Source organism: Poecilia latipinna, unplaced genomic scaffold (genome assembly GCF_001443285.1).
Source record: "Poecilia latipinna isolate Pla-1442-1.1 unplaced genomic scaffold, P_latipinna-1.0 Scaffold1333, whole genome shotgun sequence".
Classification (NCBI taxonomy): domain Eukaryota; kingdom Metazoa; phylum Chordata; class Actinopteri; order Cyprinodontiformes; family Poeciliidae; genus Poecilia; species Poecilia latipinna.
Genome location: NW_015113949.1, coordinates 65972 through 78009, shown reverse-complemented (window position 1 = coordinate 78009; position 12038 = coordinate 65972). Strand labels below are relative to the sequence as shown.

At 41.5% G+C, this 12038-nt stretch overlaps 1 protein-coding gene and 2 long non-coding RNA genes across 11 annotated transcripts in view; 2 read left to right on the top strand and 1 right to left on the bottom strand.

Annotated features, from left to right (window-relative positions):
- The window catches only part of LOC106961765 (uncharacterized), a 33217-nt gene extending 32515 nt beyond the window's left edge, over positions 1-702 (top strand). For both annotated transcript variants that reach the window (XR_001427836.1, XR_001427837.1), the window contains one exon: positions 615-702. This is a non-coding gene — a long non-coding RNA (uncharacterized LOC106961765). The remainder of the gene's footprint in view (positions 1-614) is intronic.
- shank3b (SH3 and multiple ankyrin repeat domains 3b) overlaps positions 1-12038 on the bottom strand; it is a 49417-nt gene that overhangs the window by 13128 nt on the left and 24251 nt on the right. For 2 of the 8 annotated variants that reach the window (XM_015055725.1, XM_015055726.1), the window contains exons 3-19: positions 7644-7815; positions 7301-7504; positions 6789-6860; positions 6599-6707; positions 6108-6259; positions 5916-6045; positions 5719-5756; positions 5484-5600; positions 5302-5379; positions 4847-4913; positions 3830-4052; positions 3585-3760; positions 2534-2647; positions 2384-2459; positions 1890-1972; positions 805-929; positions 599-731 (exon numbers count right to left, since the gene is read on the bottom strand). In XM_015055725.1, coding sequence (XP_014911211.1) covers positions 599-731; positions 805-929; positions 1890-1972; positions 2384-2459; positions 2534-2647; positions 3585-3760; positions 3830-4052; positions 4847-4913; positions 5302-5379; positions 5484-5600; positions 5719-5756; positions 5916-6045; positions 6108-6259; positions 6599-6707; positions 6789-6860; positions 7301-7504; positions 7644-7811 — 2065 coding nt within the window. In that variant the 5' untranslated portion in view covers positions 7812-7815. Of the gene's footprint in view, positions 1-598; positions 732-804; positions 930-1889; positions 1973-2383; positions 2460-2533; positions 2648-3584; positions 4053-4846; positions 4914-5301; positions 5380-5483; positions 5601-5718; positions 5757-5915; positions 6046-6107; positions 6260-6598; positions 6708-6788; positions 6861-7300; positions 7505-7643; positions 7816-10204; positions 10574-12038 lie in introns of those variants that run through there. The other 6 variants (XM_015055728.1, XM_015055727.1, XM_015055730.1 and 3 more) reach the window with 6 other exon arrangements.
- Positions 857-2060, top strand: LOC106961766 (uncharacterized). Its single transcript, XR_001427838.1, has 2 exons — positions 857-946; positions 1896-2060. It is a non-coding gene; the product is annotated as an uncharacterized LOC106961766 (long non-coding RNA).

Below are 12038 nucleotides of genomic sequence, written 5' to 3'. Positions count from 1 at the left end.
AAATTTAATTTTTCTTTAAAAAACCCCTTTTTTTGGAAAAAAATTTTTTTTTTTTTTAAAAGAAAAAAAAAAAAAAAAAAAAAAAAAAAAAAAAAAACTTGGTAAGATTTTGAGTTTTTGCAGTGCGCTTGCAAACGAACCACACCACCAGCCAATCAGAGTATTCCTTTCATTTGCATTTTCTACATTAAAACTCTGAAATATCCCAGGCTGCTGAACTGAAGCAGTTTTCTTAAATCTGTTTTATTTTGTAGTTTCTGTTAATTATTCTGATTTGCTGGTTGTGAGAGATTTAAAAATACACAGATATTTATTGTTGGTTCAGAAAGCAGCAACAAATGAAGTCGTGGAAAAGTGAAAAGTTTAATTGTTGGATAAATCATGTTGGCTTCATCTTTAAAATCTGAACTGTACCTTTAAGACTGATGTCAAATTCAGTCAGATTAATTTACTGTAGGAGGTTATAAATGCAAAACTCTGAGCTTAACTTCAGGAATTACAGCTTTAATCTGTTTCTGCAGCATAAAACCACCTGAATTTATAGACATTTTACAGAACAAATGAATGTTGGTGAAAAGCGACGCATCATCAGCTGCACCTTTCTTCCTGATCAGGTTGGTTTCTGACTTCCTGGAAACCGAGACGACCTTCATCAGCAGGCGACTTCCTCCCTGTCGGATCAGAGAGACCACCTGGCGGTGACCCACCTTCACCACGTCGCTGCCGTTCACCTTCACACAGCAGAGGTCAGAGGTCAATCTGATGAACAGTTTAAATTCTACTGGAGGATCAGCGACCTCTCACCTCTATCAGGAAGTCTCCGGTCCTTAGCCCTGCCCTCCAGGCCACGCCCCCCTGATCCACGGATTCCAGGTACTGCAGAGCAGGAAACGCTGGCGTGGGCGCAAACTCCTCAATGGGCGTCTCAGCTGGATAAAGGTCAAAGGTCAGTAAAATCTACAGCGCAGGGCATTCTGGGTAAATATAAAATGTACTTCCTGGTTTTTGCTGTTTAAGCTGCAGTTTTATGGAGGAATTTTTCTGCCATAATCCGAGAGCGCACATATTTTGTCTGAAAATTTCTCTTCGCGCTCACACGTAGTCTCTGCTTGCTTTTGGAAACGCCTTTTGGCACAGTCGCCTGGCAACCTCTCAACCAATAGAATGAAAGAGTTGTACTGGGTGCGTTTGTTTCCTTCTAGTGGGTGTGCCTGTGTGGCTATTATCCATAGTAGCAACCAGCGCCACCCACTGGATAGAGGGAGAAACGACATCAGCGTTCTGCTCCATGTTACACTCGACATCGGATCAGAAAGCTGACGTTGTTTCTCCCTACATCCAGTGGGTGGCGCAGGTTGCTACTATGGATAATAGCCACACAGACGCACCCAGTACAACTCTTTCATTCTATTGGCTGAGAGGTTGCCAGGCGACTGTGCTAAAACATGGTTCCATGTTTCGTAAGCGAGCAGAGACTAAGTGTAAGCGCAAGGAGAAGTTTTAAGAAAGACATGATATCCTGTTTGCTCTCTCAACTTATGGCAGAATAATTCCCCCATAGCTCTTCTCCATGCTGGTACACAAACTCTGAAACTGCAGTTCAACCAGCAAAAACCAGGAAGTTTGATTTAGTGACGATCTGGAAATGACTGAATGTAAAAGAACATATTCTTCCTGTTGCTGTTTTAGTAACTTCAGTAACTACTGTAGAGGAGTTTATCAGCTAATCAACAGCTTCCCAGCAGTGACTGGAAACCAGTGCTGCCATGTGATAACAGCTCTGTGGCTGTTATGCAACAACACAGCGAGGAGTTTTCCTCTCTAGGTTTCAGATTAAAATATCTTTGTTGGTTTCTTCATCCAACCACCCACCACTCCTCCATTTCTACCTTTAGCTCCTCGCAGGACGAAGCCGAATCCTTCGCTTTCTCTCTTCTGCAGCACCGCCGTCTTCTCCTCGATCACGTAGTCGCTGGAACCAGATGCAGATTGGAGAAAACAGAGATTATTTGGTAATCCAGATTACTGTCCTGTAAATAAATGACTGCCTCAACTTCAAAGGTCACTTTACAATTTGTTCTTCCATTTTAATTTCAAGGGGATAATATGGTTATGTGGAGTATTTAAGCACAGGCAGCATCTTCCCTGTTGGAGGGATTGATGCTAACGATCAGAAACCGTTAAGACTAAAGTTGGTTTGAACTTTACGTTCTGACCAGAACAATAATCATCACTAAGATGGAAATCAGTGAACACACTGACTGCTCAGAAATACTCCACAGAAGCACAATGACTCAAAGCAGGTCTAATGTGTGCTAGGTCTGAGTTGGAAAAGACTAACTTGTCAACATTTATAGGTAATAGTGCAGTTCCTGAGTCTCACCTGTAGGAGGTGTAGTTGTCGTAGGAGCCCACGGTGTAGTGTCTGAACAGCCGCTTCGTTCGGTCCTCTCTCGTCTCTGAAACATAGACATCACATGTTGGAGGCTGCTGGGAAGGGGATGGGGACCGTCAGGGGTCATCAGGTCGTTACCCAGTCGCGGGTCGTATTGTCTCATCTGGACTTCCTCGACGCAGTCGGCAGGAAACCAGCCGGTTCTGCCCTTCACCGTTCCCTCCCAGAAGCCTCCTTCGCCGATCGACAGCACTGCAGACACAAACTGGGTCAGAACCGGTCCAGACAGTAACTGAGTAACTTTACTTTAGTATTTACTTGCTGGAAACTTATGACTTTCACTGCGCTACAATTCAAAGACAAAGCGCAGAGCTTTTGTACCAGAGTTTTTCTACATGTCAGGCAGTTTCAGCAAGTTACAAAGTTCTGTATTAACACTCAGAGTGTAATTTGTACTTTTGAATACTTAAAGTACTTTAACTAAAGTAAAGTTTTGACTCAGTAAAATGTATTTGTGGTAAATAACATTAGACAATGAATATCGATAAATAGTTCCCAAAGTTCTGAACAGGGATTGCTGTGCACCACTGAGCCATCATGGCTTCCAGCCCAACAAAAAGGAAATGTAGAAAAACAAAATGGCTGCTGTCAGGATCGACCCGAATGAGATGGAGAAACGTGAGATGATGTGGACAAGCTGATTAACGTTCACTACTTGGAGAACAGGAAGAGTGCTGCACCATGGATGCATCCAATCAGAGTTTAACCGGATTATAAAGGACGTAGGAACTCTTCAGGTGAATAATGAGGCTTTGGTGACTCCCAGCGTGAGAACATGGAGTATCAAACACGTTGGCTACATGTCCGTTTTAGCTGGCAGGTAAAAGCTACATTAGCTAAGCTAATTCTGCTAGTTTGGCAGTAGCTGCCTCAGCAATTATCACTGATATTTATATAGCATCACACAGAGGTGGGTGGAGTACTAAAACTGGTCACAAAAACAGATTATACTGGAGGTAAATTGTCCCAGAAGTTATCAATGATCAATGATAAAACTGTTGTTTTGAGATCGTTTACTGTTGCCATGACAGTCGGTTACAGTTCCTACCAAGATGGCCGTCAGCTACAAAGTTCCTGGAAGTGTTTTGTACTAAAGTACTAGGAGTTGAGCACTTTATCTCCCACTGACCTTTGACCCGCTCGCCCCGGTGCAGCTGGATCTCTCCGGGCCCCTGGGGGACGTGGGACCGTGTGGCGATGAAGGTGCGCCCCGGCACGGCACTGTAGAGCCTCCTCTTCCTCATCTGCGGCGTGTGGGGGGGCGAGGAGGGCGGGCTGGTCTCCGTGTGGCCCCCCCCACCGGGGCTGCGGGGCGACACACCGGTAAGAGGCGCTGGTCGGACCGCAGCACGGTGCGGGTGCAGCGGGGCGTACCTGAGGCGGCGCGGGTGGCGTCTCAGGGAGTGAGTGTGCGAGTCGTGATGCGTCTCCAGGCTCTGGAGGGAGGGGCCGGGCGAGGAGGCGGGGCTTTCCAGGGCGTTGTCGCTGGCCGAGCGAATCAGAGAGCGAGGAGACGACAGGCCGTTCCCGGCCGGGGTTCTGGTGGCGCCGACCCGGCGGCGCTTGGTATAGGACGGGGTTTCTCTGAAGGGAACTACTTGGACACATGAAGACACACAGAGTTCACCTCAGCAGCGGCGCCAGCAGGACAAACGCCACAGACGGTTCATTTTAGATTTTAAAGTAATTATATTTCATATTCAAATTTCTTACAATATCACAGTTAAGTTTATATTTTTTAACAATTTTATATTGCTTATTGTTTGTATTTACCAGAGTGAAGAATTAAGAAATATTCATTTAAAATGTTCGGGTTCTCAAATGAAACCAAGTGGAAAGCAGCTGAAAAGCCTTCATGATATTAAAACAGCATTAGGGCCACTAGGTGTATTCATAAAAAAAAAATAATAATAAAAAGGAGTAAATTTATGCCAAAAATCTTTGAGAATTAGAAATGTTTTAGAAAAAAACTAAGAAATTTCTGAGTTTGAAGTCAAAAATTTGCTAGAAAAAATAATTTTTTCTAGAAAAAACAATTTTTTCTAGCAAATGTTAAACTTTTCAAACTCAGAAATTTACTTGGTTTTGCTATAAAATCCTCAAAATTTCAGTTTTTGACAGAAACATATTCTTCTTATTTTGTTTATTTCTACCTAGCATGTCCCTAACATGCCGCCATATTGAATTAGATTCTGTTTCACAACCACAAAAAGGACCAATTAAAAACTCTGTTAATCTTTTAAAGCCCAGAATCTGATAAAAACTTTTAAACGTTTTGTTGCCATTTAGTTCTGCGGAGCTGTTGGAAATGTGAAATTAAACCAGGAAGTTTCTTTAAGCGATAATTAATCTGGGTGTTTTTTCCAGCCTGACTGAATTGTTTAAACTCACCAACATCAGAAGTTTTGTGGATCTTGATGATTTCAGCCAAATCAAAGTTCCCAGCGATGATCGCCACCTGAACACAAACCGATGATTAACAGTCAGTGAAGAGATTACACGTTTATTACAAATAAATCTATTCTAAAATTGATCATCATTAACCAGGCATTATTTTAGCAGTTTCCTTCTATATTTATTTTATCTGCCTGGCTCGGTTTCCTCAGATCCACAGGTTTTTATTAAATTTCAATGTTATGACATATTTAAATGTCTTCATTAAAAACAGGTTGTTTTTTTGTAAATTCTGAGCAAAAGGAAGATTTGTGTCACTTTTATTGAAAAAGAGAAAAATTCAATAAAAGTGAAAAATATATATTCATTTTCCAATAAAAGTGATTTATGTATGTTTTTCAGTAAGAATGACCTAAACACATATAAATGTGTATTTTCTGTCTTGTTTTCACCTGAAAGGCTGTCTGGTTGTTGTAGTTCTTTATGTCCTTGTTGGCTCCTCTGAACAGCAGAACCCGGGCGCAGCTGTCCTGCAGAACCGATACCAGACATGTCAACACGGCCATGTGACCGGCTCACACACACACCTGTGTGTGCACGCGCGTGTGTGTGTGTGTGTGTGTGTGTGCGCTACCTGGTTGTACAAGGCACACAGGTGCAGCGCCGTGTTTCCTGAGGCATTCTGGGAACTCATGTCGGCGCCGTAGAACAGCAGGTGCTCCAAGTGCTGCACGTTGCCATAGCGACACGCCTGAACACCAAAAAAAAAAAAAAAAACACGCCCACACACAGGGAATCAGAACTGAACAGAACGAGTCATCAGTGGAGCAATGAGAGAGAGAGTGAGTGTGTGTGTGTGTGTGTGTCACCTGGTGGATTTCCTGCCACCCGTTCTCATCAGTGATCCCTGTAACCATGGCAACGAGAACTCTTTCAGCGACAAAGTGCTTTTTGTTTTTTCACAGATAAATCATCACTGATGGTGTTTAAGCAGCACAGAGGTCATTCCCTCATACACACACACACACACACACACACACACACACACACACACACAGTCACTCACCAATGGTGGCGTGGTCCTGCAGCAGCAGCTCACAGCAGTAGGGGGCGCCGCCCACCATGGCAGAGTGGTAGAGCGGCGTTAGGCCTCTGCTGTCCTTGTAGTCCGGCGACGCGCCGAGGTCCAGCAGCGTCTGTGGAATCAAAGCATGGGGTCAGAGGTCGGGTCGGGTCGGGACCGGGCAGGTGGACTCACCGTCAGGGCGGCGCTGTTCCTGCACAGAACGGCCCGGTGCAGAGCCGTGATGCCATCTCTGGTTCTGAAGTCCAGGTGGGCCCCGCCGCTGCGCAGAACCTTGATGAGCTCACAGCTGTCCTCCAGCTGGACAGCCAGGGTCAAAGGGCACTCTGGCGGAGCAGGGAGAGAGTCTGTTAGCAATCAGAACCGGGTCGACCCAACACCGACATAGATCGGACAGAAAAAAGCTGAGAATCCGGAGAATCTATGATGTTTTCTAACAAACTTCTAGATTTTGTTTCTGTTGAATAATCAAAATAAAATCATAAAATCAAAAACAAAAACTGTATGGAAACTACTTTTTTCATATTTGCATATACATATGAATCAGAATGAAAAATTAAGAAACATTCAATTAAAATGTTAATCAACTAAAACCAAGTGGAAAGATTTCCGTTCTATTTAAAGCTTTATTTATAACGAGGCGGTGGACAGACAGTCCGGCTCACCTCCGCTGTCCGAGTCGTGGAAGTTCGGGTCCAGGCCTTTCTCCAACCATTTGGCCACTTTCTCTGCATTCTTCTGGTGAACATGTTCCATGAATCGCTTCAGATTGGCCTGAAACACAAAAACATTCGGTTTGAACAGTCACCATGGCAACAAACGCAGCCAGAAGTCACTGTCCGAGCCGGTTGCTACCTTAGTGTGAAGCTTTGCCAGCTGTTTGTCATCAACGTAGCTCTGAGTGTAAACTCGTCTCTTATAGCGAAACTGAAGCAGAAAGAGAGCGGATCATGAAACCAGAGATAATTAACGGATCCTCGTTAAGCAGCAGAACCAGGGAACTGAACTGAGTTCTTTCCCCAGAGATTCACTGAACTGTCTGATGAAAAATTTCTGACATTTTAAATCTGAGAACAATCGCAACGCTGCTTTCAAGCAGACGTTTGACCCCAGAAATTTCTTACACTCCTTAAACTTTCACTCATTTGGTCAAAATACAATAAACCTGGATTTATTTAATCAGGTTATCTGCTTGTTATCAGCAACCGATGGTTTAAGTCTTCATTTAAATTCTGATTAGCTGAATTATATTTCCATCTGTCGCTGCCTTTATTTCAGTGACTTATTGATGAACAAGTTTCTTCACATGTGACTTTAATTAAATTTTATATTTAAGGGAAAAGCTGGTGATGGTGAGTCTGGTTTACCTCCAGATACGGGATGGGAGTGATGTTGGGCAGAGGATACTCCTTCAGCAGGCGCTCCTCGTCCAGAAACTTTCCGGCTCGGCCGTTGAACGCCGGCTGGAAGAGACCATAGTTCAAAACATCCGACAGAGACTGTGTCAACGTCACCAGAACCCTCTGCTTACTGGTCCAAACTGGTAACTCTGGGTCCAACCGCAAACACTTCTGAGAGAGCCGGAGCCAGAGAAACAGACAGACAGGGGGGGACGGACAGAGAAAGAGACAGGACGGACACACAGACAGGTTTGTGTTGTGTTTCATGATCCACGCTTCGGTCCGCGCTGGCGCCCTGTGCGCGCGTTACCGTCTGCTGCAGGTCCGGGATCCCGATTCGGACCACGATGCTGTTTCCAGAGGGCGGGTCCTCCCCGTCGTCGTCCCTGGCGACAGCAGAGCCTGTTGGGTTGCCGTTAGTAACCGCCTGTTGCCGCGGGCGATCATGTTTGGTGTCAGCGGTCGGACTCAGAGGCATGTGGCTGGAGGTCGGAGGAAAAACTTTATTTACAGTTTGAAATGAACATGTCACACATTGACAAAAAAATTTATGAAAAGGTATTTTAAAGACCAAACTGAATAAAAAAATGAATAAATACCATAAATACAAAATAACAAAATCAGGTGAAATAAAAATTTTTCCAAATAAGTTTTTATTTCAATATAAAACAACAAAAACTGCAAATGTGTGTCTGTGTTTGCTGAATTTCTGGTTAAAATATGTTCGTTTTTCATTCAGTGGGTAGAAAATCTAGACATTTTACTCAAGTAGAAAGTCGTGTAGTACAAATATCCTGAAAATACAATTTCTCCAAAAAGTTACTCAAGTAAATGTAACTAATTACTGCCCAACTCTGACTAAACCATAACTAAACACTCAGACATCCTTCTACATGTTTAAACACAAATCAGGCAGTTTGTAAATGTAAATACAATAATAAATACAAATATATCTATTAGAAATGATAAAGTGATCTGACTCAATATATATTTAGTTTTTTAAAAAGTGACAGCTGATTTACTTTGTTCCATGAAACAGAAATACAACTTTCCATTTGTTTACTTCTGACTTTGAGATTTAAAAAAAAATCCAATCATCTCAAATTATAAATACAAAATATTTTTAGTAGTCTACCAAATTGTGAAATTTCATTAATTTAAAAATAACTGGCCTAATATTAAAATGTTTTATTTATTTCATCAAGAAGGTTAAAAGAATCCCTGCTGTGAAGCCGTTCTGATTCCAACATAAATTAATGATGAGTCATGATAAAATAGTTTTATATTCAGTCTGTGGAGACAGACATGAGTCTGAAATCCTCCCACAGATAATTTACACCTCATCTGGTCCAAGGCGGCAGGAAACCTCCAGTCTGACCTCCGGACGTCGCATCACTTCCTGTTTTTCACACTCAACACAGACGAGTGGCGTTGCTTAAACCAACCAGAAACGTTTCCGTTTATACGAGTTTAAATAACATGACTAGGGCAGAAACAACTGATCGGATTAAATGATTAATCGATAACTGGAAGATACTGACTAAAAAATCCAATTTCCTGACAGAACACACTGAGAGCAGTAAAAGTAACCTAAAATATTAAAATTTTACATATAAGATGAAAACAAATCTTTGTTAATACCCAGAAATATTAAAGTGTCAGTTTTAGCTTCGCCTGTTTCAATTTCTGTAAAAAAAAAAAAAAAAAGATCTACTAAACAGTTTTTGATAGTTTGCCATCAAAAATTTGCTTCAAAACTAAAAATAGGACTTTTTTTTTTATCTAAATATTTAGTTTGAGAACTAAATATTTAGTCTGATAGCCAAGTCATTTTCTTCCAAACTAAATATTTAGCTTGAAAATGAAATGTTTTAAAAACTAAATAATTTGCTTCCAAATGTTCAGCTGATAGTTAAATTTTTACTCAAAACTAAATATATATAACAAATATATTTAGTTTGAAAACTATTTAGCTTCCTAACTAAATCTATCCCTAAACTAAATATTTAGTGCTAAATATTCAACTTGCTAATTAAATATTTAACTTCAGACTAAATATTTAGCTGCATCATTAGCTTGCAAGCTAAATATTCAACTTGCTAACTAAATATTTAGCTTCAAAAATACACATTTAGCCTTCCAGCTACATAATTAGCTTCCAAACTAGCTAAATATTTAGTTTGAAAACTAAATTTTCACTAGCTAAATCATTCGCCTCTACACAAAGTATTTAACTTATTAGCTAAATATTTTGCTTGCTAATTAAAATTTAGTTTGAAACTGTGACATAAGTATAATAACATGATTTAAAAAATGCTGATGTTCGTAAATGAGCTCCCATTGTTTTAAAATCATGTAACAGCCTGAATAACTGCAAAATTATTGCTGTTAATTTTTTTACAGTGCAAACAGCACTCCATAGCTTTCAGATGATCCGAATGAAATAAATGCTGAGTAAGGAACTCAGACTGATGCAGAAGTTGGAGCTACCCTTCAGCTACGTTGTAATTTGCTAATAAAAGCTAATTTGCTGCAGGTTTCTATTGACGGCAGAGTCTGGAGCCGCTGCAGTCGATGATGCTCCAACGAAAACATCGTCCCGTCTTTTAATTATCGTTTTCTATTAATCTCCACTGCTGGTAATTGCTAGCTTGCGCGGCGCCGATGCCGACGGAGTCAGAAGTTTGTGTCGGGCTCCATCACAGCCGGGGATGAAAGCGAGGCAGACGGAGAGGCGAGGCGAGAGTTGTGAGTTGTCATAGAAACTGGATTAGCAGGGAATCCTGTGCTAACCTCTCTGTCACCGTGTGTGTGTGTGTGTGTGTGTGTGTGTGTGTTAAGAAAAAAAGAAAAACTCATCTACATGCTCACTGTTGCCATGGCAACGCGGTTGAACAATTTCTCAGTACCTGCTGACTCTCTCTCTTTCTCTCTCTGTCGACCCACTAAACTGCCTTCTTGTCACAGCAGGATCAGCCAGATGTGAACAAATTCATTGGCAGTTATCGATTTCCAATATTAGATCAATATCAAAGGTTCTTAACGATGTGAAGAAAGTTTTTAAGTTGTTTGCTTTGGTTGCATTTACCCAGAATGCCCTGTGATGTAGTCTACTTCCTGCTTTAAGTCGGAGTAAAAACTTTCAGCGCAACGACTCGTCCCAGTGAGGCAGCCATGTTTGCAGATGAAGGCCGTTAATGTTTCGTATCCAGGGATGTAGCAATAATTATGAGTGAAGGGGGACGTGTCCCCCTCACATCTGAAAAATATTTGTATTGACCTTGCCACATTTACAGTAAAATATTACCACCCTCAGCACTATTTTTATTACTTTGTCAAATAATCCATTCCTGATACAACAGTAAAACTTCACTTCAGGTATTTTACCTTTCAGCACACGAATAACTTCATCAAATAAAGGGACAAGTTAGGAAAAAACAACCAAAAACCGCTGGAAACGTTTTGTGTCATTTACGTTGTGACGGAGTGCTGGCTAGCACAGATGTCACACCTTCTGAGACTGATGTGAGCGCATATATCTTTGTGAACAAAGAACAATATGTGTCCTGTAGCTCTGTGTCTGTGCTTGCAACTAACTGCGTATCACCACCAGTCAGGGCTTTTTCATCCAATTATATCAAAATATGGCATCAAACAGTGTCAAACAAACCAAACCCTTTACGAAACCTGTTCCCATCCTCGCCTGTGGGGGCGCTGCATCAAGAACTATTGAAGGAAGCAACACAAAACCACTGAAGACGACACTGAGCGCAACCTCCTTCACAAAATGTAAACATCAGATTTGAGCAGTTTTACGATTTCTCTTTTGTCTTTGGTAAAAGACTACGATCCATTTCTCCCTCTAGCACTGGACTAGTATGTTTGTTTTGGTTGTTTTTACCCAGAATGCCCCACGGTGTAGTTCACTTCCTGCTGCTGACCGCTTGGCGTTCACATGCATTCAACCGAACTGAGGCTCACTAGTTCACTTTTTTCGAGTCTTTGCTCTTGTGGACACTGCATTTTGTTTTTCCACATTCTCCTTCAGTAACTTTTCATTTTAAGATTAAAATAAGTGATGAAAGTTGATTAAATAATCTTCCTCTTTTCTTAACTCTTAATATCAAATGAAGAGAAATCCCTGCATCCAGTTTTCTTTAAACTCCGTGAGATTGACCTTCACCCGAAACGAAGCGGTCTCTTCTGGGTCGTTTATTTCCATGCCCCATTTCGTGATCTTCTTCCCAACATCCTCAGGAAACCGAGTCATGCAGTTTAGGGATCAGAAGGCAGAGTTTTCATTTTCCTGTGATAAAATATCAGCCGGCTCCGAAACCCCAGCAGCTCTTTAACTCATAACGATGATTGAAATTTGCAATAAAAGCCAAATCCCCAAACACATTTCAAGATGATTTTCAAAGCCTGCAGAAATGAGGCGAGGGGAAACGAGCAGCTAACTGGAGTCACTAACGACCTCAACATAATTTCCTTCATCCCAAAGATGTCAATACTACACTGGTTTTACCTAAAAAATATTTTTTGTAAAACTAATTGACAAGTACTTGCAACCACTTGTAAAATTGTTTCTCCAAATGTCAGTTTCTGATTAAATTTGATCAAAACTAATGCTAAACTTCTAGAAACGCATTTCAGATATCAGAACAGATAAACTGGAAGAATGAAAGGACAACAAAACAAGCGGGGA